Source organism: Pipistrellus hanaki (genome assembly GCF_964339955.1).
Source record: "Pipistrellus hanaki genome assembly, chromosome: 3".
Taxonomy (NCBI): Eukaryota; Metazoa; Chordata; class Mammalia; order Chiroptera; family Vespertilionidae; genus Pipistrellus; species Pipistrellus hanaki.
Window position 1 is genome coordinate 134,505,715 of NC_140505.1, and position 26,761 is coordinate 134,532,475.

A 26,761-nucleotide genomic window follows, 5' to 3' on the forward strand; every position below is an offset into this window, starting at 1 on the left:
AGCCACTATTAAATGTGTTGTCTTTTTGAGAGCCACTCTTTTGAGAATGACTAAACCAAATGAAACAGGGAATTTGGCCACACTAATTGTATTTTAAGTTAAGAAAAAATTTTATAAGTACCTAAAAGGATCTAGGAGAAATGACCATTTTCTGGTTCTGCCAATGATATTGCATTAATTATTATTTAAAATTCTAGTTACAGAAGCTTATCCTGGAATATACAGATACAGCTACAGCACTTTTATATGAGATACTTCTTGTCTTTCAGCAGGTATAATATATGTATTTTTATTATATATATTATATTTTGTGATTAGTAAATATCATACAACTATTTATGTATGTAATATGATTATATATCACATGATTAATAATATACCTGTAAAATGCTTTTATTAGAGATGTTCTCCAAAATTGGCTAACTTAAATGTATTACTTTTTTTCTTAAGCACTCACCTAGCTTATTTTCTTTAATACTGACTTAAAATATTTAATTAAATATGGATAAAATGTACTTGAGAATGAGTGTTCCTTTAGGCACAACTTGGGCCCATGAATATAACTGGGTTTATTTCCATGCATCTTTTAGGGAAATCTTGGATTGGGGTCAACCAAATTTGCTATTAGCTGGATGATGTCCTTGCTGCAAAGTCATCCCCCCATAGTAAGTATCTAGAAGTAAAAACAAAACCATCCAAGGCTATTAAACAGATGCTCTTGTTCTTCATTAATAAAACACACATTTTCTCTATAAGTGGTCAAGTTTGTAAAACAGGGAGAAAATATATGTCTGATGATTTTATTACTTAATTAAAATAAAATGTTTTTATACTTGGGGCCTGAATGTTTAAGGTACTGAAACAACATGTTAATTGGGATCTTTATTTGATGAAAAATCCCAAGATTTATGTATAAAACAATATGAAAATACTGGCTGTGTAATTAAGTGAAAAAAATGAACATTTATCTAAATAATAAGTAGGAGTTGGTGAATATGACTGCAATATCTGGGCATTCTGTCCCAGCAGTCACCAGACTAGTCCATACTGTCACTCTCTCCTTAACACTACAATCACATCCACATAGTCTGTCCCTATCTTTCCATCAGATTACAGTCAGAGGGATCTATTCATAATAAAAATCTGATTATGTCATCCCTTGCTTTAAATCTCTCAAAATGACATAATGAATAAAGACTAAACTCCTTATTATGTCTTACAAGGTGTGCATGTTATGGCCCTGCAGCCTCATCTAATCCCTCACTCTCCCAGCTATTTGGGTTTCTTACTCACTGCCCAACCCTAAGATCACCACCTCCATCATAGGACCTTTACTACCCTGTTTGAAATGCTTTTCCCTCCCTTCCCCACCTAGTTAACTCCTGCTTATCCTTCAGGCCTCAGTACCCCTTCCTGAGTGGAGTGGGTGGATGATCTCTGACCTTTAAGTCAGATTCCCCCATTAAGGCACACGTAGACACACCAGGTCCTTCTTCCCTTCCTCCACAGGATTTGTCACTGTTGAATTTCACATTTGTTTGTGTTTATTATTTGTTTCTTTCCTATTGTAGCCATTAGTGCCTATACACATTCTGGCTCTTTCTGCTTCTAGACACAAGATTCCAGGATTCTACTTCCCACTCCACCTGAAGTTAGGTGGGTCTCTGCTCCTGCTTTTGCCAACGGAATGTGAACAGAAGTGTCACTTCTTGCCAGAAGGTTTAGGAGCCAGTGCATGCTTCCCTGCATTCTTTTTCCTTCTGGCATGGTGAATGGCAGCATTCCAGATGGTCCTTAGTAACTACAATGAGCAGAACCCCCTACCACCCATTAGGGTTATAAAGTATGAGCAAGTATAATAATAAGCCTTTGTTGTTTTAAGCAAAGCATTGGTATTTTGTGAGATTTGTTACCACAGAATAACCTAGGCTATCATGGTGGATATGTCATTCTCCCTCAGCAGACTCCAAGTGCCAGGAGGACAAGAGTTGAGCCAAAACCGGTTTGGCTCAATGGATAGAGCATCGGCTTGGGGACCGAAGGGTCCCGGGTTCGATTCCGGTCAAGGGCATGTACCTTGGTTGCGGGCATATTCCTAGTGGGAGGTGTGATCGATGACTCTCTCTCATCGATGTTTCTAGCTCTCTATCTCTTTCCCTTCCTCTCTGTACAAAATCAATAAAAAAAAGAAAAAAAAAAAGAACATTAACTCTTAAAAAAAAAAAAAAGAGTTGAGCTAGGCATGTAATAGGCATTCAATAAAATGTCTGCTGGCTCTGGCCAGGTGGCTCAGTTGATTGGAGTGTCTTCTATACACCAAAAGGTAACGGGTTTGATTCCCCATTAGGGCACATACCTAGGTTGTGGGTTCAATCCCTGGCTGGGCACATATGGGAGGCAACAAATCGATGTTTCCCTCTCACATTGATGATTTTCTTTCTTTGAAAAAAAAAAAAATCAATAAAACCATATCCTTGAGTGATATATTTAATTAATTCGAATAAAGGCTTTATTCCTTAATCTCTTCTCATCTCTCCAAACTTAGTTTTCCCTTTAATCATGCATGTATACATTCAATCAGAATATGGATAGGCATTTAATTGGAAATCTCTTCAAAAGGTAATAGACCAAACTAAATTTTCACTGCTAATGGAGGATTTGACATGAGGTAATATGTTCTCTTTCTGTATACAAACATGCCTCCACTGACCATCAGTAGGCTCCTGCTTTGAACTGTTGTTGTTCTAGAGCACATGTGTCAAACACAAGGCCCGCGGGCCAAATCCAGCCCGCCAGGCCTTGCAATGTGGCCTGCACCGCGCTGTCATCACTGCACTCTGCTGTCAGTTTATGACATTGTCAGTTTATGACTGTTCAGTAAACCATTCGGCCTGCGATTTAGGCTGGATTTTAGATTTTGGCCCCTTCTCTGATTGAGTTCGACACCCCTATTCTAGAGTGATGTTAAGTCTGTCCCAGGGAATCTAGATTCTCATGCCAGATCCCTGTGAGAAAAGTCTGGCTGGAGCCAGAGGAGGCTACATTTGTCAGTAGTACAGCCAATTGCCTTATAGAGGGATTGAGCCCATCACCTTGGCTCCTTTAGCAGCACCAGACCCTAACCAGTCTCAGGCCCACATTGAGGAGTGTCAGAGTTATAGTCATTCACAGCAACAGCAGCTCATATGTGCAAGATGCAAGACACTTTTTCTGTGCTGCGGCTGCAAACTCTATCATCTGACTCGAAGTGTGAAATTTGGGGTCCTAAGGACTCCACACAACAGGAAAGTTTTCTTTATAAACTGCTAGGGTTGATTCACCAAAGGAATTGAGTTGAGTATGAGGCCAGTCTGTGACCATAAAACATGTCAGAATGAAGAATAGCAAAAAACAAACAAACAAACAAAAAAAAAACACAACAAAAAACAACAAACAAAAACTATGAACACTGTTGAAAGCCTCCATATTAACCCAGTTCTAAAGAGTACAGGCAGAAATAGATCATTTGAGAAAAATTTACAAGCAAGAAAACTGTAGGGATCATTGAGTACACCTGCTCAGTCAGTCAGTTCTGGCTGATTCTCTCACTTGGCTAAAGCAAGCTGCTGAAGAAGTTAAAAATTTAATCCCCAAGTGGGCATTGCTTTGTCCCACTGCTCCAGACTCTCTCACCTCAATCTGTGTTTGCCTGACACAATATTTAGTAAATATGTGCAAACGGATCTGGAAAACTCACTTAGGAAGGGCCAGCAGCAACATCAGCGGAAAAGGTGCCACATTTATTGATGCTACTAATGGGCGTGCAGAGCGACTTGCTGGTTGGAGCTTGAAAGGGCACCATCATTTTTTTCTGTTTTTTATAGTAGCCTACATTTGTGGATAGTAGTTTGAAAATGCAACCCAACCCCCCCAAAAATTATAACAACACTTGTAGAACCCACTGTTCTTATTTTTTAAACATTTGGTTCTTTTGTGAATGACAGCTTTGCTTTTTGTGTGTGTGAGAAGCAGAAATCCAATAAAATCACACTATTGCTACTTTTTCCACTGTAATTCCCTCCTAAGAAATAATAACATAGTGGGGTTTGATGAAAACCCCAGCAAACAGTGACATCAACATCACTTGCTTGTGTCAAGCCCAAGCCCCGTTTACTTTGCATTTTCACTTGCAGGGGTCCTCAAACTTTTTAAAGTGGGGGCCAGATCACGGTCCCTCAGAGAGCTGGAGGGCCGGACTATATGAACTACTAATTCCTACTGTAACACCTCGGCTGCGCTCACTGCCCGAAAAACCTGGCGGGCCGGATCAGACTCCTCTGCGGGCCGCATGTGGCCCGCGGGCCGTAGTTTGAAGACCCCTGATTAGTGTTTCTCAATGTGTGGTCCAGGGAACAAATCCATCAGAATTGTTTATGATAAATATCTGGAGGTGAAGCCCAGGATTCTGCTTGTTTAGTGAGTTGCCTGGGTGATTTTTTATGCATACTAAATTTTGAGAACCATTGCCTTGTAGAACCTTCTTTTACTGTTAAAAGTAAGTCATAGCCACTTACTTTTAACAGTAAAATAGAAACCATCATCCCTACTGCAGGAGGCCACAGACCTTTCTAAGTTCCCCTTCTGTTTACACTCTGCTTCCGGTGCTTTCTCTCCACGTTGGAGCCAAATGTCCTTGACAGTCAGCACTCGTTCTGATTCTGCCTGTAGGAGGGAAATTGGTAAACCCAACTGGTCTATAGTCTTATGCTCTGAGTACCATTTCAGTGAGAAATAGTGCAAGGGCATTGGCATAAGGGTGGTGTGGGCTTCAGCCTAGATTTCTAGTTGAGGCTCCAGCTGAAATGGGTGCTCTATGGGTGACATGCCGCCTACGTGTAACCGCATTTTCCGTGTCTAGGTTACTTTTGTGGCCAGTATTGTGGAACAGGTGGTGAAGGGGCTCTCGGCTTCATTTCAACTGTTAAGTCCCAGCCAAGCAGTTCTGCTGTACCAGCAGTTTTACGTCCTTAAGAGCTGCCTGCAGTACAGCAAGACTTTAGCTGAGTATATTAGGAATAACTACAGAGAAGAATTCAGGTAAGAAGTCTGATTCTAATCTGCAGTTAAAATCCATTCGTTTCTAATCTTCATGCAAAACTGCCACACGGCCAACTAATCCTATTTTTGTTTTTTATATTTCATTTTGATCGGTCATAAGGCAGGATTTGGGGGACCTCTAAGAATCATTGCCAACTGAAATATAGTCCTAGGCCAGAAAAGACTAGTGAAACATCAAACTCTCTGTTTCTTATTCATTGTCTTTACTGCAGCTAGCATCTCACGGAAGTTGTAATGATTATAACAGGCTGTGAGAATTAAGAGTAACAAACCCTGCTGAAGGGGATGAAAAATTATGGATTGTGAATTCAACTGAATCATTGGGGGAAAATGTATAAAGAAGAAACAATTAGTAGTGGTGTGTGTGTGTGTGTGTGTGTGTATTTGTTTGTTTGTTTGTTTTTTGTTTCACTTACCCCTCTTACTCTCAGTAACAAAGCAGTAGGAAAGAGCAGTAGTAGCAAGCATTGGTTTCATCAGCCAGCTTGTTCTGCACCTCAGGGGTTCCTACTTCTATTTATAGGCTGGCAAAGCTGTACAGCCCTGCATTAGCACCTATCAAGGAAAAATACCAGGCTGTGCCTGACTTAAGATGAAAAGGGTGCATAGGCACAGCTTTGCCACCAGTTTGCACGGAGACATAAAAGGATGTGGAGGTATACACTGCAGCCTTAGATTGGCTTTCAAGAAAATTTAGCTCCATCTGTGGTTCCTGTTTTTTTTTTTCTTCTCAATGTGGTTTTACAATATAGGTTCCAATCTGGCTCCATAAAAGGGTTTTGTTTGGCCTGCTCTGAGTTGGTCCACCCAACCCAATTTTTTCCTCACTTTTTTTTTTTTTTTTTTTTTTTTTTTTAGGTAAAATTCATATATCTTGAAATTCACCATTTTAATTTAGTGGCTTTTAATACATTTTGCAATGTTGTGCAACCATCATCACTATCTAATTGCAGAACATTTTCATCATCCCCAAAGAAACCTAGTATCCATGAAGCAGTCATATCCTATTATCCCCTCCCACAGAACCTGACAGCCACAAATCTATTTCCTGTCTCAAAGTAGGATTTGCCTATTCTGGACATTGCATATCAATGGTCTCTTCCAATATATAAATTTTTGTACCTGGTTTCTTTCACTTAGCATAATGTTTTTAAGGTTCATCCGTGTTGTGGCATATATTACATAACCCAATTTTAAAAAATTTCTTTTGCACATTTGAAAATCAGAAGTACTGGCAAACAATAGCGCCATAATTTTCCATGACAATAGTTGGCCAGAGCTCAACTATTGAGGTGGGGTCCGGGCATAGACATTCAAAAACAAGTGAAACAAACAAAAACACCCTTAATCTACATCCAGGATTAAGAACCAGTTCTTTAAGCCATCCCAGGAAATGGCTAAAGGTTTTGTTCCTGTTGTCTATTCCCTGACCCTATACTTTTACCGAGGCCATGGGGAGGACTCCTGCTCCCCTCTTTTTAACTTAGCCTTAGTGGTCACCACAGCTTTGGCTTCTATTTCAACTCCCCACTGAATATTGGCTGAGAAAACAAGAAGCAGGGCCTCAGCTCACACTGGGGTGAGGGCAGTCCTGGCTTCCGTATGAATGCTTCGGTGCCTGGTACATTATTAATGAAGTTCAGCTCCTTGGCAGAAGTAAAGTGCTCAATGAGCTGAAAGGCACACATATCAGAGATCTTCTGGGTCACAAAGGGGGGAGGTTGGAGGGTTAAGGATGCTGGCTGAGTCTCATGATCGATACTCCCACACCCAATAACCCTAGACCAGTGAATGTGTACATTCTGATGTGACCAGTGTGAAAATTCTTGTTTTTAAAGCCCTCTATTTTGTTTCTTTTTATTATTGCAGGTACTTTATTCACATGCCAGCCTTGGAAAAAAGGCTCCCCTTGTGTTATCCTATTACCCAGCCGACCACTCAACTTTTTCATGAAGTCCTGAAATTGGTTGAACAGAAACAATGTGTGAAATGTTAAAAATTGAGTATAAAATGTTCATTGGAAATCAATATTTATGAGAAGCACTTCTTTATTTATTTAGTACCTGGCTATCCCTGTGTCCCAGACACAAAGATTTTATTTGAAGGTTTCATCAATCCCTAAGAGAAGTCTTTAACATTTTTTATCTGTCACACAAAAGAAATTTGGATACAGTGACGTACATAAAGTGGTGCTAAAAACTAGTGTTTACCTTTAGAAAGTTCCTAAAGACATAAAATACTGTAAAGAGAACAGAAGCCCATGCAGAGCAAATGGAGAATCTAGTGCAACCTGACGGGTTTTGTCAGAGTAATAATGGTGGGTGGCATGGAACCACTGCAATGTCCAAAGATAAATGGATGTGGGGAGTGTAAATTATTATACTAAGTGATGATTAGAGAAATGCTGAGCAATAGGATGACATCCTCATTCTCCACCTGTAAACATTCTAGTGACATATTCATGGAAGAATGAGCAGAAGAACGCAGGCACTGGAAACATCAGTTCCTCATTTATCATGAAAAAAGAAGCTTGGACTTTCTTCAACAAAGTTAAATGCATTCACCACTGTGTGCGAATATGAGCAGACCACAGAGTCTCTGTGAAAGGGAAATTGTCTACAAGCAGTTATGCTCTACCAACTATTAAAAAAAAAATCTTTACTGTATCTTATGGCAATAAACTAACTTAATCCAAAACAAAATTTTGGAATCACTGTGAGCTGTTGTTGAATTTGCACTTCTAAGAACTTAGGAGATGGACCCTCCATTCAACTTAGCATGACCTGAAGGAGTATCAGAGAGAAATCTACCTCCAAAGAAAGAGCTCCCGAGCCAGTTTTGCCTGTGCTGTGCAGTAGAGACAACTAAACTCACTCAGGACATTTTATTTATGGTTCAGCCTGAGCCATTAACCAGCTATCTGACCTTGAACAAGTCAGGTACCCTTTCCGGGCCTCCTTGCTAAATGGAATACTGGTAATAGAAGTTCTCCAAGCTCTCTCCCAGCTCTAGTATTCTCTGCTTAACACTCCAAACACTTCTAACACCCTGTAACAGAGGAATGCATTCCGCTGCCATCCTGGCTCAATCAATCACAATGATTCCAAGTAATCCTGCTTTCTTTAGACCAAACTGGTATCACCAACATCACCCTACACGGGTCCAAGCCCTCTCCACTATCACCCATCAAGGACTACAAGTCTTCTACTCTTCAATCTGGGGACAGAAAGGACAACAAAATAGTGTTTATGAGTATCCTGGGCTGTTAGTAGAAGATTATTTCCAATTGATAATCAGAAATATGAAAATTCTGGGACACAGGCAAGCAACACTTCAAACTAGACAAATGATGGACTACGGGTTGACGACTGGTGAATGTTAGAACCTACAGAATAGCAATGAGAGAATCAACTCAGCTCCTAAGCAGTGTCTTGGGCTAGTGACATGCAGGCTCTAGAGTGGGATTGTAGTTTGTTGCCCCAAGTGTGCTTTTTAAAATTTTCTTTATTGATTAAGATATTACATATGTGTCCTTATCCCCTCATTGCCCTCCCCCCACTCATGCCCTCACTCCCCTGTTGTCTGTGTCCATTGGTTAGACTTATATACATGCATACAAGTCCTTTGGTTGATCTCTCCCTTTCCCCTACCCTCCCCTACCTTCCCTCTGAGTTTTGACGATCTGATTGATGCTTCTCCGTCTCTGGATCTATTTTAGTTAATCAGTATGTTATTCATTATATTCCATAAATGAGTGAGAACATGTGATATTTATCTTTCTCTGACTGGTTTATTTAGCTTAGCATAATGGTTTCCAGTTCCATCTATGCTGTTGCAAATAGTAAGAATTCCTTTTTTTTTTTTTATGGGAGCATAGTATTCCATTGTGCATATGTACCAGTTTTTTATGAGACTGACACACTACCTACTGCGCTAATGAGGCACCTCGTACCAGTTTTTTAATCCACTCCTCTACTAGCTAGCGGTAAATATTGACCCACAGGTTGAGAACCACTGCTGTAGAGCCTAAGACCATCGGAAAACACAGATGTTTACATTATGATTCATAACAGTAGTAAAATTACAGTTAGGAAGTAGCAACGAAAATAATTTTATGGTTGGAGGTCAGCACAACACGAGGAACTGTATTAAAGGGTCGCAGTATTAGAAAGATTGAGAACCACTGTTCTAGGTGGTCTACTCTTTTGAAGGCCCCAGAAGAGGTATGGAGTTTCAGGGCACAACTTGTGCCTATAAATAAAGGTGCTGGATTTCAAAGCACTAACCCCTCCCCTCTTCTTTCTACTGCTGGTGGTAATGGCAACAGAGCAGTAGTGGCGGCGGCACTGACTGCAGGTATGGTGATTGGTTTGGTTTGTGGAGGAATGAGAAGGAGGGTTTAGATCAAGGGACATAGGAGTTTCTATGAGTTATCTTGCAATACCTGCCATTATTTGTAACATGGTTTCTATGAGGAAATTATTCTTTCTTCTGCACCCTGACCTACAAATGAATTTTGAAAGGACACATTTATAAAGGGAATAGAGTATTTCACTTCTGTTAGCAACTACAACCACCAGAGGGCATAGCTGTATTAGGAAGACAAAGGAATGAAAGCTAAAGTTTGCTCTAATCTGCACTGATTAATCTTAAAGTTTTAAAATTCCTGCAGAATATTTTATCGTGCTTCTTTAATATGTACTAACATACATTTTGGCATAAGAAAGATCCTTATGCTCTAAAAAATCAATACACATTTATAATTTAAAAGTTGATAAAATTAAGTGCAAATTAATATCACTAATGTCATGCATGACATTTTGCTGAAACTGCACTCCTCTTGCAAAATGATTATGGTAGGATGTACAACACAGGCTCCTGAGTTCCATACCCTCTGCTATCACGGTTCACTTTTCTCTTTCAGCAATACTACATGTCTTCATTTACAGGCCATGCTGATCTTTGACGTTCACTATGGGACTTCTGCTTCTGTTCTCTTTTTGGCCAGGGACAATTAAAATTCTTCCACTTGAAGATAAATAATGGATCAATGTAAACAATGCATAAAAACACAGGCATTTCATTAAAATGAAAACAAAACCTTATATTTGCTAAGAAGCTCCACAGACTTTCAAGTTGAAATCGAGACTCTCCTTTGATAGGTTCTGATATAGGATAAGGGGTTCAAAATGTTGTAAGTATGGTGTCTTAACATCACTGTTTCCCTGGGTGGTTTATGCCTCCCCACAACCCCCAGTACTGCATTTCATTTTTCGACATGTCCTCATTTGTATGATAAAATGTAAGGTTATGTACTTTGGTTACAAGCCAGGACTGGCATGGAGTTTTAAGATCGGGAAAGACCTGTGACTTAGCGGTAGGAGTTAGGAAACAAAGAAGTTAAAGCCTTTGACCGAAGCTTCTCTGGTCCAATGTGAGTGAAGCTTCGGGGGTTAAACCAACCTTCAGCATGTTCTAATCTTCCTTTGTGACTCAGAGGCCTCAGGGGTTCCTCTCCCCACTCCAACACTCTCAAAACACTGCCCAAAAACACAGACTTAAAAGAAAGGAAATAAAGTGAAAGATTTCACCACAATTAGGACCCTCTGATATCTGAGAATATGTAAGGTCATTTTAAGGTAGGAGGAGCAAAACTTCTGAAAGGGTTACATGTACTCCAAAAAGCTGGAAAACAGGACAGCAGTTTTGTAACTGTGACATAATTTGGCTAACATTGTGCATTGGTTGCTACATAGCAACATGATCCCTCACTACCAAGTCTCAAGACCAAATTCAGTTGCCAATATGATGACATAGTTCAGGGTGAATAATGAAGAGATGCCATAAAACAGTGATTTTTAAGGAGACTGAAAATATTTCTCTAAGAAATACATAAAGTAGTAGTAGGAAAAGTATGTGTGTGTGTATTGGATCAAATTAGCAAACTAAATTTTGAAACTGCTGATATTGGTCAAAAAGATAAGGGGATTATGGCAAACTTGGTTCCTCATGCCTTCAGAAGATGACTATGATTAGCATTATTTCATATTTATCAAGCCCCACTGGGACACCTTGTCATCACAGACAAGAAAGGGAGAAGGGGGAAAAATCGCACCATCTGTCCCTGGCATATGTGTCAGGGGTATTCAGTGTCTTAAAAGTGGTCTGTCAGAAGGTTAGGTTCCATATGATTTTCAAGGATCTCACTGTCCCAGATAAAAATCAATTCAATAAGCATCTCTTCTGAGTTAGTTGGATACTTAGGGTATACAAACATAATTAAAGTTGGACACCTGTTCTAATAAGCTAAGTTTTATAAGCTAAATTATTTTAAGTATAACCAAATTTTGTCATGTCATCTATATTTTTATTTACTTAACTAGAGGCCTGGTGCACAAAATTCATGCATGGGGGGGGGGGGGCGCCTGCACCCTCTCCAATCCAGGACACCTCTGGGAATGTCTGACTGCCAGTTTGTGTCCGCACTTTTCACAGATGACAGGCCCATTGTTGTTTCTTTCTTTCCATGCTTAAACCCATTGGAATTAGTAAGTATTCAAAGTGTGTATACATTTGGGGGGGCACACCCTGTATATCTCTAGCCAGCGTTGAAAGGAACCAATGGCGGATTTGGAACCCCCAGACAGGGAACCTCGCTCACTCCCTGCATATCTCCGCACTTCACTTTCCACCTTCATGGGCAGCTGGAGAATCAATGTTTTCTCTCATTAACTTGGAAAAGCATGTTCTGTCACCCAGTACCCTGTAGGAGTGCTCTAGGCTCCAAGTGAGCGAGGCTTAGTCAGGGCAGCCTTCGCTCATGGGTGCCAGTACCCAAAGTGCACATTCCTTTCTGCAGTTGCTCTGACTATCCCACTGTTTCACTGAGAGGACAGAACTCCTCTGGATTTCTGATCTTGAACGCTGACTAAAGGCATCTCAGCGAGGGCCCCTGCACCCACCAGGTGTGTCTGTCCGCACCTGCTCCTGCCTCAGCACCTGCATTAACCCCATGGAGGTGATCTCGTCACTGCACTAGCCTCTGCGGGAACAGGGCATCACCACTCCGCCCTCTCACTATCATCTCACAGGCACCCACCCTCAGCACCCAGAACATTCAGACACTCTCCAAAGGACATAAGTGTTCCTGAGGGGATGCGCACACATCCTGTGGGGGATGTAGGCATTCTGGGGTTGATAGAAGTGCCGTGGAAGGGTGGGGGGAGGGGGAAAGGAACTTGTGCAAGCCATTGTCTGGGACTATTGCAGGCATGTGTGGGTGACAGCAAGCTGGTGAATGTTCACACGCTGGGGGTTGGGGGGAGGGGGGCGGGTAGAGGATGCACGCACCAGAGGCCTGTGGCTGCACAGATCCGCAACCCCCCATGGCATGGCCAGGTGGACATCAATCTGGCCCACCATGGTGGCTGTCCCTGCGATGGAACACCTTCTGGGCCAGGAGGAGGGACTTGCGCAGCCACTCCTCAGTGCTGATGGCCTGCAGGCACTACTTCAGCTCGGCCAGCCAGCAGGCTCCGCTTAGAGCACTCACAGCTGCCACAGCGGCCATGTGGGGAGTACTGGCCGCCCTCTGCCGGCCCACCATCCCAGCGGCTCCGTGCCTGCGCACCTGCACACTGACCACAGGCCTCCGATGCAAGCGTCCTGGCCTGGCTGCCGCCACCTTTGTCATGGAGTGACCCTCAATTTGCATATTCCCTCCTTATTGGCTGTGGGCACTGCCATCTTTGGTGTGAGGTGATGGTCAATTTGCATATTCCCTCTTTATTAGATAGGTTATTTTTTCTAATATTATTATTTACTCTAATTTTCTTTTCTTTTTTTAAAAAATATATTTTTATTGATTTTGTACAGAGAAGAAGGGAGAGAGCTAGAGAGCTAGAAACATCGATGAGATAGAGTCATCGATCAGCTGCCTCTTGCACACCCCCTACTGGGGATATGCCTGCAACCAAGGTACAGGCCCTTGACTGGAATCGAACCCGGGACCCTTCAGTCCCCGAGCCAACGCTCTATCCATTGAGCCAAACCGGTCTCTGCTATTTACTCTAATTTTCTAATCTTATGTTTTAAAAGCATAATATGCAAATCAACTGAACAGCTTAACAGCAGAACAACCATCCAGGACCACGCTATGACACCCACCGGTGCCAGGCCAGCCAAGGCAGGTGCGATGCGATTGGTCGGGGGCCTGACAATTGTTCCACGTTTGCCTGGGCCACTGACCAGCAGGCTGCAGTGAGTGGGCGGGCCTCCCTCTGTGAGGAAGCCAGAGTACTGGGTGCCAGTGGCCGGAGGGAAGCCAGTGCTGGTAGCTGGGGGAAGGAAGGCCCACTCTTGCGTGAATTTTGTGCATTGGGCCTCTAGTATCTCTATAATAGCCATATTCTAAAGAATATCTGGGAGATCATGGAGTTGATGATGTAGCTATAGGTTCTTAAATACTTGTGTGTACATATTTCCAATGTACATTTTAAAATAAACACAATTGAAAACATTTTAAATGTCTTTTCTTCCAACTATCTAAAAGAATCCACTCTAGGATTGATAATCCTAAGGAATAATCAAAAACAACATTTTACAAGAGCAGAATAGGTCAAATGGTAGAGGTACAAAGAAAGTGTTACAGGAAATCACAGGAAGAAGAGTTTAATTCTGATTGGGTGCATTAGGAGGCCTACTTAGAAATTTTTTAAATATCTAAGTCTGTAATACTTTGTTAAAACTAAAGAATGTGGCAAAATGATAAGATCTGAAAAAGCTTAGTGGTGAGTGCGTAGATAGTCCTATATTATTCTCTTTACTTTTTTTTGTATGTGTGAAATATTTCACGATAACAATAATAAAGTGTGTCTAGGACTTGACAAAGAAAAAAAAGCATTCCCAGTAGTATAGAAAGTATGAGTCGAAGCACAGAATCCTGAAATTCAGGCTGGGTGTCTGGTTCTGTCAAAGATGAGTCCTTGAAAACCTAGATGCAGTCAGAACATGCAGAACCTTAGCTCAGTGGTCCTGACTCAGGTCTGCAGGTAGGGGGAAACCCATGGAGGTTTCTGATGAACACTGTATGATCAGAGCAGTAGGTCAAAAATAGAACTCTGGGAGAAACTTATAAGATGGGGAGAGTCCAAATTTGGAAGGATCTTATAATAATGATTGAGGTGACAATATGGTGGTGTAAGCTCCCTACCATCCTGATTTGCTCCTTTGTTCTGCCTGATTGTTTTCTGTTTTTATTTTTAAAAAATCCATTTCCATTGGGCAGTGATATTTCCTCCTTCCTATCCTAGATCCTTTGTAGTCTCATCCAACTATGTTGTAGTCCAGGGGTTGGTATACTTTTCTTATAAATGACCAGATAGGAAAAATATTTTAGGCTCTGCAGGCCATATGGTCTCTGTTACAACCATTCAACTCTGTTATAGTGAGAAAGGCAGCCAAACACAAAACATAATGAATGGGAGTGGCTATATTCCAATAACACTTTATAGACACTGAAATTTAAACTCAGATACTTTTCATGTATCAATAAGAAACTGAGCTGAAACCAGTTTGTCTCAGTGGATAGAGCATTGGCCTGCAGACGGAAAGGTCTCAGGTTCGATTCTGGTCAAGGGTATGTACCTTGGTTGTGGGCATATTCCCATTCAAGTTGAAATCGAGAGGGTGTGCAAGAGACAGCTGATAGATGTTTCTCTCTCATCAATGTTTCTAACTCTCTATCCCTCTCTTTTCCTCTCTGTAAAAAAAAAAAAAAAAAAAAAAAAAAAATCAATAAAATATATATCAAAAAAAGAAAAGAAATTGACATTTCCTCCCATTAGATGTGGTTCCCCCCATTGGTTGAGTGTCGTCCGATGCACTGAGAGGTCACCAGTCCATTCCCAGGCAGGGCATGTGCTGAGGTTGTGGGCTCAAATCCCAGTAGGGGGGTTGCAAGAGGCAGCCAAACAATGTTCCCATCGTTCTCCCTCTTCCTTTCCCTCTCTCTCCAAAATCAATTTTTTTTTTAAATTGATGTTTTGAAAAAGATGAATAAAGTCAAGACAACCATGAAATTACTTTAAAAATGGAAAGTATTTTATGACTAAATATTATGACGTAAATTAGAATAAAAAGAATTAAAAAAAAGATAGACCAAGATATGATTAGAAAAGGAGAAAAGATGAGAGAGAGTGATACAGAAAGAAAATAGGCAGAATCACAGCTGTATTATAAGAGGAGCGTGATGAAAAGAGAGAATTTCAGTTAAAATAAAGACTGGTTAGGGCTTGGCTGGGAGGCACATTTATTTTAGGAATAATGCTTTCAAGAGACTTGAACGTTGTAATCTAAGACTGCTATCCACACACTGGTCAGAATAAAGATTATCCCCAATTTTGTAAAGGACAATTTTGTCTACCTCTTTATATCGTTTGTCTTAGAATCTCCCAAATGAGATATTACAAACTTCCCTCAGGAGGGCTAGAAGTTTTAGGAATTAAAGCACATAGCAGTGCTTCTGCTTTCAAGAGGTAAGTTTCTCAATTCATTTCCAGGCTCAATTTTGAGACAATTTGTGCTCGCTCTCCTCTCAAAGAGAATGCCTTGCAGGTGATGATGGCAATTTTTTTTTTAATGGAAGACAATAGTTGATTTTATCATTAAGTGTCAAGAAGAGGTCATTTGTGGAAAGAAATGTTTAATAATATGTGGAAAGCACAGCCCCAAGGGTCCCCATGAAGACCTTTGCCTCATATGCAAATGATGAATGGATGGAAATGCCACCTTTTAGTAAGGCAGGCAAGATGACAGCAATGAATGATCACAAGAATTAAGAATTTAAGGACACATACATATTTTAGGGAAAGAATACTCAAAAGATCTGAGGAGCAAAAGATAAGACTTATACTCATGCCAAAACTGGTTTGGCTCAGTGGATAGAGTGTCGGCCTGCGGACTGAAAGGTCCCAGGTTCGATTCCGACCAGGGGCATGTATCTTGGCAGCTAATTGATGTTTCTCTCTCATTGATGTTTCTAACTCTCTATCCCTCTCCCTTCCTCTCTGTGAAAAACCAATAAAATATATATATATTAAAAAAAAAGACTTGTACTCATGCTAATGATGTCACTAAAAGAACAAAACAAGCCCATGATCATTTAAAATACAAAGGAGAGTTTTACTGAGTCTTCAATCCCCTGCAGAATTAACTAAAAAGAAAGTGTTGACAAAAGGGTCAATTTCATTCTATTTCTAGAGTTTAAATAATGTCTATATATGAGGACATTTAAATTTTATTAAGAAAAATTATAATTTGCTGGGGTTCATAGTATAACATTAGCAAAACTGACTACTGATGATTATTGAGTGTCTACTGTGTGCTAGTCACTGTAAAGATTAATAAGAACCAGTGCCTATCTTCAAGAAGATACATCAATCAACGGGAATAAGTTAACCACAAAAATAATTATCGTATAAGGTAGTTGATAATAAATAAGCAAGAAGTTCAATTTTTTATGAGATTTAGGAGAAAGGGCTTATCTTTTCTTGAGATAATCAGTAAAAATTTCATGAAGGAAGTAGCATTTGAGATGAGAAAACAGTAGCATTTTCATAGTCTGGGATATGAGAGAAGATTATTCCGGGCAGTGGGTATGACAACAGCAAAGGTACAGAAGTGGGAAAGCAGGAGAGGTGTTTAGGAAACTGAGTAGCTATTTTGCCAGAGTGTAAACTAAACTATATGAAGGGGGTGGGGGGACACATAGAAAATAAAACTGGAAAAGTAGGTAGGTATTAATTGTAAAGAGCTTTCCATTCATTCAACAAACATTCACTGAACATCTGTGCCTGACACTGTGCTAAACACTATGGCAAAAATATAGATAGGAGAAAGGGATGATTCATGTCCTGGGCAGGATGGAGCCGAATGGTGTGAGATTTCATCATGTTACTCAGAATGGCGCACAATTTAAAACTTATGAATTTTTTATTTTGGGAATTTTCCATTTAATATCTTTGGACCATGGTGTTGACCGTGGGTAACTAAAACCACAGAAAGCAAAACCGTGGATAAGGGGGACTACTGTACTGATACAAATATGAAGAAGGATATGAGGTAAGTGCTAACCTTATTCAAAAAAAAATATATATATATAGATAGATAGATAGATAGATAGATAGATAGGAGACTTGAGTGTTATAACCACATCACCTGTGTATTCATAGACTTTCACAACTAGAAACCTAAATACTCCTTTGATCAAATGAAATCACATAAATTGTCTGTGCCCCAAATTTCAGTGACTGTATCAATCTTATCAATAGTGGTGGCCTGAGTCCCATGAGAAGAGAGATGCCTTCTCTCTGTCTCACAGGGGTTCAAAAATAATTTTGAGGAAGAAAGAAACATTTGAGACCAATTATACTTTCAAGTTACACTCCCGCTTCAAGGAACTAGGTCAAATTCCTTAGCAGGTTTGGAAGGACTTAACCTGTTCCTCCCTGGGAACAGTGACCTCTGCAGCGTGTTCCACCAGAGGCCAGGCCTGCTTGGTTTGTCCCAGTGAGGGGGAGATCATGATCATCATGTTTTAGTGGCTGATCCACCAGACTGGACAAATTTGGGCTTTATTAACTGGAAGCTACTGTTAAAGAATTCCAAAGACAAATTCTTGAGCTGTTTTCAGCCTTGCCTTGAACATGATTAGAATATCAATCCATCAGCTGGAGGTGGTGCACTTTGTGGATCTGTTGAAACTACAGATCCAGGTTTTAAGTGGCAAATATGGGCACTATGGCCATTGAAATAAAGAGGGTGTGTCTTCATTGAAAGACTGTAAAAACAAATGTGAAATTACAAATAAAAATGAAGTAATTGAAATGTAGGGCAATTATATAAGAGTACAATTTAAATGAAATGTAAGACTATATTAGGGGAAAGGCTATAATAAAAGATGATCATTAACTCAAGAAGTTATACTAAGGAGGCTTCCCAGGCTGAGTGTAACTGTGTAAAAGGTGAGGATTTGGAGCTTAAAAAGCTTCCTCATTTTGAAGGCTGAATCTGTGAATTCCCTGTCCTTAGAGTTTTTAACTCAGACATGATATTAAACACTCCAGGAACTACTGACTTGTCTTAGCATCCAAGAAACAGCACCTAAAGTCCTTACACAAAGCTTCTGAGCCTTGGGATGGCCTCAAGGATGAAAAGGAATTTATCTATTCTTCCACTACCACTCACATGTAATTCTTCTAATAATAGAGAGTCTTAGGGTACCTAATCCCTGTCCTTCCACCCCCTCAATCTGAAATCCACATTGGGCCAATACAGTCAGGAACATGGCTTAGTTCTGATCCCCTAGACCAGTGTTTCTCAACTTTTGACATATGTGTACCCCTTCTATAGTTTTCGAAACGCTGAGTACCCCTCATACTCATGAGTACGTAGAATTAGGCGCAGCTAAGCACGGTGCAGTGCATATCCCCACCAAACTCCGGTGCAACACGTACCCCCACCAAACTCTTCCTGTACCCGTGGGGATACGCGTACCACACTTTGGGAAACACTGCATGTAGGAGCCATTTTTAAAAAATCAAATTTCTGCTGGGTGTGCCCACCATCCAGAACTGAAATATCATTGCTGACATGTACACATAAGAAACTGTTTGACATTGAAATTGAGTCTCAAAAGAACTGGTGGCCCAGACTGATTCATATGCCTTTCAGCATAACGATTATTGCTTGTCTGGTTTTTGATTCTTTTAAGTATATGTGCAGTAGGACATGATCTCACTCATCTAGGGGAAATGGTGAACAACATAGACTGATGAACAAGAACAGACACAGAGATAAGGAGCCATGGGTCAGACTGTTGGACCTCAAAGGGAGGGTGGGGATAAAAGGGAGAGATCAACCAAAGGACTTACATGCACACATATAAGCCTAACCAGTGGTCAAGGACAATAGCGGGGGTGGGGACATGAGTGTGGGGGGGGATTGGAATGGAAAGTTGAGGACAAATATGTGATACCTTAATCAATAAAGAAATTAAAAAAAAAATTCTGCTGGGTGACTCTCTATATAGCTTAGAAAAGAAGACATAGCAGAAATAACATTTATTTAATTTAGTCCACCAGAATATTTACAAATATTCTGGTGGACTAAATTAAATGTGTGTGTGTGTGTGTGTGTGTGTGTGTGTGTGTGTGTGTATGCCTAACACTGTGCTTGATGCTATTAAGAAGTGTCCCAGGGTAATAGTCAGTGATGTAGGATCAACACAATTAAATAAAGAAAGGTATGACAGTACGTGATTAGCTGTTATCTCTCTCTGTTGTATGTACTGTGCCAAGAAGTCACTCTTGTCTAACTGCCTTGCTACCATGGTGACAGTTACTAAGAAATGCATAGATCCACATTTGAACAGGTTATGGTGTTCTGTTTCATTGTTGCTGCTTTTAAATGTGCAGTTTCTCCAGTCAGATGAATAATTCTTAATACTGGTCTCCAATTTTCTATATGGATTCTCTGTATTCAAGAACCCAGAAAACTGAACCAAGAGCATGTGGACCCATCCATGCTGACCACACAGAGTTTGGGGGTTTTCCCATTGCTTGGGGATTGGCTTTAACCTTTCAGGTGTAGTACAGAATGACCTCAAGTGTCCCAGGCATCTAAGTTTATCCAGTTGTTTAATACAGATATGATTCCTCAAGGTTACCCCAAGGCCAAGAAGGAATTCTTCACCACCGTTTAGTCTAAATTCCTATTTTTGTCTCTCTTGTGGTTTTGTCTCCTGTCCTCTCCTCATTTATTCCCCAAGCACCATTATTTACAAGTGGTTGTTTATTACAGACTATTATTGAAAGTCTGGGAATAATAATATAGTGCAGAGAAGGTATATAAGTATCCAAAGCTCTTTGGCCTTTTTCAACATTGGAAATTTCTCACTGTATTCTCTCCTCAGGACCTGCTGCTGTCATTTTGCTCAGACCTTCTCTTCTCCATCTCTTTTCTGAGTTCTTCAGGTCCAAAAGCTCTATAATTTATTATTCCAAGCAAGAAAATTCTTGTTGTCAAATCCTTCCCCATATGGACTAACTTACAATGCCAAAAGGCCCATTTTTTTTTTCTTTTTTTTTTTCCCCCTCTCTTCATATAAAAGTTTCATTTACCCCAGAGGTAAATTTTGCTATTCCCCCAGAATACCTGGTGTACCAGTTAATAATGCAGATTTTTTTCTTCAATAGCTGGATATATATGCAATTTGATATGTATGCTATTTTGTTGTATTGACAGCAAGCTTCAAAAATTCGTATGTCAAATTTGCTGAAGGTGTTAACATCATAGATATTTTTATGCTTAAAAATGTTGAATTTTGTGCCAAAAAAAAAAAAGAGCATTTGAGGGAAGTTTTAATTCCTTACTTTATTTTGAAGAAAAGTGCTGCTCAAAGTTATAATATACTTTGGGAAACTTATGGTGAACATGTTCCATCTCAAGATATGTATGAATGCTGGCTTAAACGCTTTAAAAGTGATGATTTTGATGTGAAAGACAAAGAACATCCAGATCAACTGAAAAAGTGTGAAGATCAACAATTACAAGCATTATTGAATGAAGATGCATGTCAAACTCAAAAACAACTTGCAGAAAGATTAAATGTTGCTCAGCAAACAATTTCAGATCGTTTACAAGCAATGGGAAAAATATTAAAGGAAGGAAAATGGGTGCCACATCAACTGAACAAAAGACAAATGGAAAACCGAAAAGTCACCAGTAAAATGTTGCGTCAACAGCACAAAAGAAAGTCTTTTTTGTATTAAATTGTGACTGGCAATGAAAAGTGGATTTATTTTGAGAATCCCAAATGCACAAACTCATGGGGTGATCCAGGTCAACCATCAACATTGACTGCAAGGCCAAATCGCTTTGGAAAGAAGACAATGCTCTGCGTTTGGTGGGATCAGGAAGGTGAGGTGCATTATGAGCTTCTAAAACCAGGTGAAACTGTTAGTACTGATAATCAATTTGAACCTTTGATCGTGAAACTACCAGAATGTGCCAGAAGACATGGCAAAGTAATTTTGCTTCATGATAACGCACCATCACACACTTCAAAACCAGTTAAAGACATGTTAAAAGATCCTGCCTGGGAAGTATTAACCCTCCCGCCATATTCACCAGACCTTGCTCCTTCAGATGACCACTTATTCCAATTGATGGCACATGCACTTTCTGAGCAACACTTCAAAACATACGAAGAAGTGGAAAATTGGGTCTCTGAATGGTTTGCCTCAAAACAAGAAAAGTTCTATTGGGACGGTATCCACAAATTACCTGAAAGATGAGGAAAATGTATAGCTAGCAATGGACTTTACTTTGAATAAAGCACTTTTGATGTTTCTCTTGAAATTATCATGTTTTCTTTGATTACAAAATCTGCACCTGGTATAAACTAGCAGCTAAAAATAGCTATTTTTAAGTTATTTTCTTTCCATGTTCCTATGCTTTTTAATTTAATTCTCCTTCTTTATGGCAGATATTTTCTTGAGACTGTCTGAACTACAAGTCAAAGTTTCAGAAATATTTTGCATTGTGCATAATTCATATGTTTGGGATAATTCTACTTCCTTTTTTAAAACTTTATTGTCTACAGTGTGATTCCTCAAAGATTCAGAAAAGCTACAAAATGATTTGTGATTTTCAGATTGCCTTATAAGAGATAGGGTACAGAATAAAAACTGGTTCCCTGTAGGTAACTCCCTACAGTATATGGCATTATCCATAGGCCAAGACCCTTTTACATGCAAATAGCATAATTTTCCTAAAAGAAACCTTTCTGCATTCAGTCACAGGGGTAGATGCTTGAACAGTGACCACAGCTCTGCTTTAAGGATAAGAATCTTATCTCTGACTACAGGAAAGTTTCCAAAGGTGCTGATTGCTGAATTCTGTGAGGCAGCCCTAAATCACAGTTGAATGTCATCTCCAAAGGCAGGCAATATGGCAATAAGCACAGCTTCTTGTGAAGATGGATATTTCCCCTTGGACTCACCTCAATGTATATATCTATATATACCTTTCACAAGCCTGTTATATACTATGCAGAGCAATGGTCTAGGTAACACGAAAAATGTGATAAAACAAAATTAAACAAAATCAAGATTCCATAGGAACTAAGTATTTAAATGGTGAGGAAACTTTTGGTATATGGAAATAATTACAGAATAAAAAGCAAAGTAGAATTCATTCACAGACATCTAACATTTTAGAACGAGAATTATTTTTAAGCTCATTCATTGATTTTAAGAGAAAACTGGAACTCCACAGGGTCAGTAGTTACCTGAGGTTACACAGTGAATTAGTAGCAGAGACAAGAAGAGACCACAGGTATCAAGAGCTTTGTCTCCCTTACCATTTATGTATATAAAACCCTAATATACAAATAGACCGAATGGCGTAACACTGAACTGAACTGAACAACTAAACAACCGGTCGCTATGACATGTGCTGACCACCAGGGGGCATGTGCAGAACATGGTGAGTGTTGGCAGCAGGCAGCAGAGCCTGGAACATGGTAGGCATTGGCCATGGCAGGATGGTGGAGCAGGTGAGCTGGGGCATCAGACCAAGGCAGGGCACCAGTTGCAGTCATTAAGGCGAGCCTCTGGTGCTTACTGAAAATCCGTTGCTCCCACATACCATGGTTCTGCCAGGCACTCACACTTGTTATCAGTGTCAGAGCTACCACTCAAACCTGCTGCTGGTGCCCGGCACCGGCCCCAATTGCTTGGCGCAGTCAGCAGGTGCATGCAGCAGCTGCCAGCCCTGATCGCCCTTCAGGGCTTCCAGGGCTTCTCCACCTCTCCCTGTTCCAGAGGGACTATCAGGGCAGCAGCCACTGCTCGCACCTGCTGATGGTGTCAGCCCCAATTGTTCTGCACTCCGCGGGTGTGAGTGGGGCTGGCACTGTCAGCGTGTGGGAGTGGCAGTGGTGGGAGTGGGGCTGCCAGCAGACAGGGAACTGGGGAACGTGGCTGGAGGGGCTGGGTGGAGACATGAAAGATGGGCTGAGACCCGCCCTTGTACCCAATGTAACCTCGTGGCCCACAGTTCCTTTCAAGGTGCATGAATTCATGCACTGGGCCCCTCGTGTATACTAATAAAAGGGCAATATGCTAATTAGGATAGACCTGATGTCTTCCAGATGTCCTTCCAGACAAAGCCATGGTGACGGGGGCTGAGGCGGAGACAATTAGGGGCTATTAGGCAGGCAGGAAAGAGTGGGTAGGGGTGATCAGGCAGGCAGGCAGAGGTGGTTAAGGGCCATCAGGCAGGCAGGCAGGTGAGTAGTTAGGAGCCTCAGTCCCGGCTTGTGAGAGGATGTGAGATCGGGCCTAAACTGGCAGTTGGACATCCCCAAAGCATCCTGGATTGCTAGAGGGAGCAGACCTCCCCACCATGCACAAATTTAGTGCACCGTCCTCTAGTCTACACTAATAAAAGAGAAATTGATTGTATCTTTGAGACACCACCAGCTAATCAAGAGTATCCAAATTAACCCAACAAATATGACGGGTTAATTTGCATTTACAAGTGCCAAGCGGCCCTTGGCGGGATGCTTGCATTGTCACCGTGGTGACAATGCAGGCGTTTGGCATCACCCCAACCTCTCAGGGCCTTTGGGCAGCATGGGAAGGTGGGGCCAGAGCAGAAAGAGGCAGCTCTGGTGCTGGAGCAGAAAGGCGATGCCGGCAGCCAGGGAAAGGAAGGCCCATTCTTACATGAATCTTCATGCATCAGGCCTTTAGTCTCTCTATATAAAAGCCTAAGTGACCGTTCAACCATTCAACTGGTAGCTATGATGTGCACTGACCATCAGGGTGCACATGTTCAACACACGGTCATGGAAACATGGAATAGACTGATGAATCTCAGAGGCAAAGGGGAAAGGGGGAAGGTGGGAAGAGATTAACTAAATATCTTATATGCATACTAGAGGCCCAGTGCATGGATTCTAGTGGAGTCTGTTGGCCTAGTCTGTGGGGATTGGGCCAAAACCAGCCCAGTGCATGAATTCGTGCACCGGTGGGGTCCCTCAGCCTAGTCTGCGGGGATCAGGCCAAAACCGGCAGTCTGACATCCTCTGAGGGGTCCCGGATTGGGAGAGGGTGCAGGCCAGGCGAAGGGACCCCACCAGTGCATGAATCCATGCACTAGGCCTCTAGGATGTAATAACTATCAAGCACCAATTCTATGCAAGGAAGTATATATTGGGTCGGCAGCTAAGTAATTGCGGGTTTCACACATATATGGCTTCAGTTGAATTTTTAGGTTTGCAGACGTAGTACAAATGTAAAACACATTTTGTTATTTGATAGTTGGCTATTCAGCTGTTAATCAGTAAAAAAAGTTTTTTGATCTGTTTTGTAGTTTTCGTTTGGCGTTCGTTGAAAAATGGAAAATCAAAAGGAACATTTTCGTCATATTTTGCTTTTTTATTTCTGCAAAGGGAAAAACGCATCGCAAGCTCATAAAAAGTTATGTGCTGTTTATGGTGACGAAGCCTTAAAAGAATGGCAGTGTCAAAATTGGTTTGCCAAATTTCGTTCTGGTGATTTTTCACTCAAAGATGAAAAACGCTCTGGTCGTCCAGTTGAAGTTGATGACGCCCTAATCAAAGCAATAATCAATTCGGACTGTCACAGTACAACACGTGAGATTGCAGAGAAGCTTCATGTATCACATACATGCATTGAAAATCACTTAAAACAACTTGGCTATGTTCAAAAACTCGATACATGGGTTCCTCACGAACTGAAAGAATCACAGTTAACGCAACGCATTAGCAGCTGCGATTTGCTAAAGAAACGTAATGAAAATGATCCATTTTTAAAACGACTGATAACTGGCGATGAAAAATGGGTTGTTTACAACAATATCAAGCAGAAAAGATCGTGGAGCAGGCCAGGTGAACCAACTCAAACAACATCAAAAGCTGATATTCATCAAAAGAAGGTTTTGTTATCAGTTTGGTGGGATTACAAAGGAATTGTCTACTTTGAACTCTTACCACCCAACCGAACGATCAATTCTGATGTCTACATTGAACAACTAATGAAATTAAACAATGCAGTTGAAGAAAAGCGGCCCGAATTGACAAATCGAAAAGGTGTTGTATTCCATCATGACAATGCAAGGCCACACACATCTTTGGTCACTCGGCAAAAATTAATGGAGCTTGGTTGGGATGTTTTGCCACATCCACCATATAGTCCTGACCTTGCACCATCTGATTACTTTTTGTTTCGATCTTTACAAAACTCCTTGAATGGTAAAAATTTCAATAATGATGATGATGTCAAATCGTACCTGATTCAGTTTTTTGCTAATAAAAACCAGAAGTTTTTTGAACATGGGATTATGATGCTGCCTGAAAGATGGCAAAAGGTCATTGATCAAAATGGGCAATACATTACAGAATAAAGTTATTTAGTTCCATGAAAAAATTGTCTTTGATTTTTAAAAAATCCGCAATTACTTACTTGCCGACCCAATAGCTGGAGATATACATGTAGGATGCCTAGCAGTGTCTGGAACCATCACCTGTAACTATTATCACAATCATCATCATCATAATGATTAAGAGTATAAATTTTGGTATTAGCCAGTCCTCTATGTGAGTCCTAGTTCTATCTCTTACAGTGTAACAGTAGGTAAGCTACTTACCTTCTTCAAACTCCAGTTTCTTAATCTACAACATGGGAATAAAAATAGTGTCTACCTAATAGGATAGTTGTGAAGATTTTATATACACACATTTGAGTGTATATGCGAATATATAGAGACACTGTTTACATATTAGCTGTTCCATAGTATTAATCGAACTATTTAGGTATACAGAGAGTCAAATAAGGACACAATTATAGAGTACTGGAGGCACTTTTCTTTGCCTTATCAAAAAGAAAACCAGAAAGTTAATATTTACTGAGCTTTCACTATATACAGATATCAGCATAAAAGAGTATGGAGCAAAGAAAATAGGAGAACTTCTATTTAGGATGTTATAAGATAGAAACTATTTATTATTCTCAACAAATATATATTGATTACCTACACAATGACAAGTAAAACTGAGTTTCTGCTTTCAAGGACCTTGCAGTCTAGCAGAGGAAGAATCCAGAGGGAAGTGGGAAGGGAGAGAGTAGGAAGAGAGGTTAGGTTCAGGCAGAGGGGTTAGGGTCGAATCAGGCAGGCAGGCGAGTGGTTAGGGGAAATGAGGCGGGCAGGTAGAGTGGTTAGGGGAAATGGAAATTCACAAAAGGTCAATACATCCAATAAGGTTGGATGGAGGTAGGAAAGGGAGTAGCAGAGAAAGTTTTTCAAATAAAAAAATAAGGAGTTGGCCAATGATGACAAGAGGTGGAAAGAACCTAAAGCCACACACCAGTTATGGTGGATGCTCTGAACTGGCTCTCAGCGTCCATTCCAAAACCCGTAGTGTGCTTTCTGATACTGCAGGGGCTAAACAAAGAAAACCCACACTTCCCCCATTTCCCTGCAGTAGGTTCTGTTTATGCCAAATAGAAGCACATGGAAGGCGGATCTCAGGCTGGAGTCATCTGCTTTGTTTCTGTTGGCAAACTCAGAGTGGACA

General features: G+C 40.7%; 1 protein-coding gene and 1 long non-coding RNA gene across 6 annotated transcripts in view; one reads left to right on the plus strand and one right to left on the minus strand.

Moving 5' to 3' along the window:
- Positions 1–7,093, plus strand: part of LOC311619340 (uncharacterized protein C12orf56) — a gene marked incomplete at its 3' end in the record, with an annotated part of 75,090 nt that extends 67,997 nt beyond the window's left edge. Inside the window, exons 10-13 of the mRNA XM_084877589.1 lie at positions 198–272; positions 591–665; positions 4,898–5,076; positions 6,967–7,093. Of these exons, the coding sequence (XP_084733715.1) occupies positions 198–272; positions 591–665; positions 4,898–5,076; positions 6,967–7,093 (456 nt within the window). The remainder of the gene's footprint in view (positions 1–197; positions 273–590; positions 666–4,897; positions 5,077–6,966) is intronic.
- LOC311619358 overlaps positions 1–26,761 on the minus strand; it is a 102,451-nt gene that overhangs the window by 67,698 nt on the left and 7,992 nt on the right. The window contains exon 1 of one of the 5 annotated variants that reach the window (XR_014794481.1): positions 5,514–5,616. The exons of the other annotated variants lie outside the window; for them this stretch is intronic. This is a non-coding gene — a long non-coding RNA (uncharacterized lncRNA). Of the gene's footprint in view, positions 1–5,513; positions 5,617–26,761 lie in introns of those variants that run through there. 5 annotated transcript variants of the gene reach the window in all.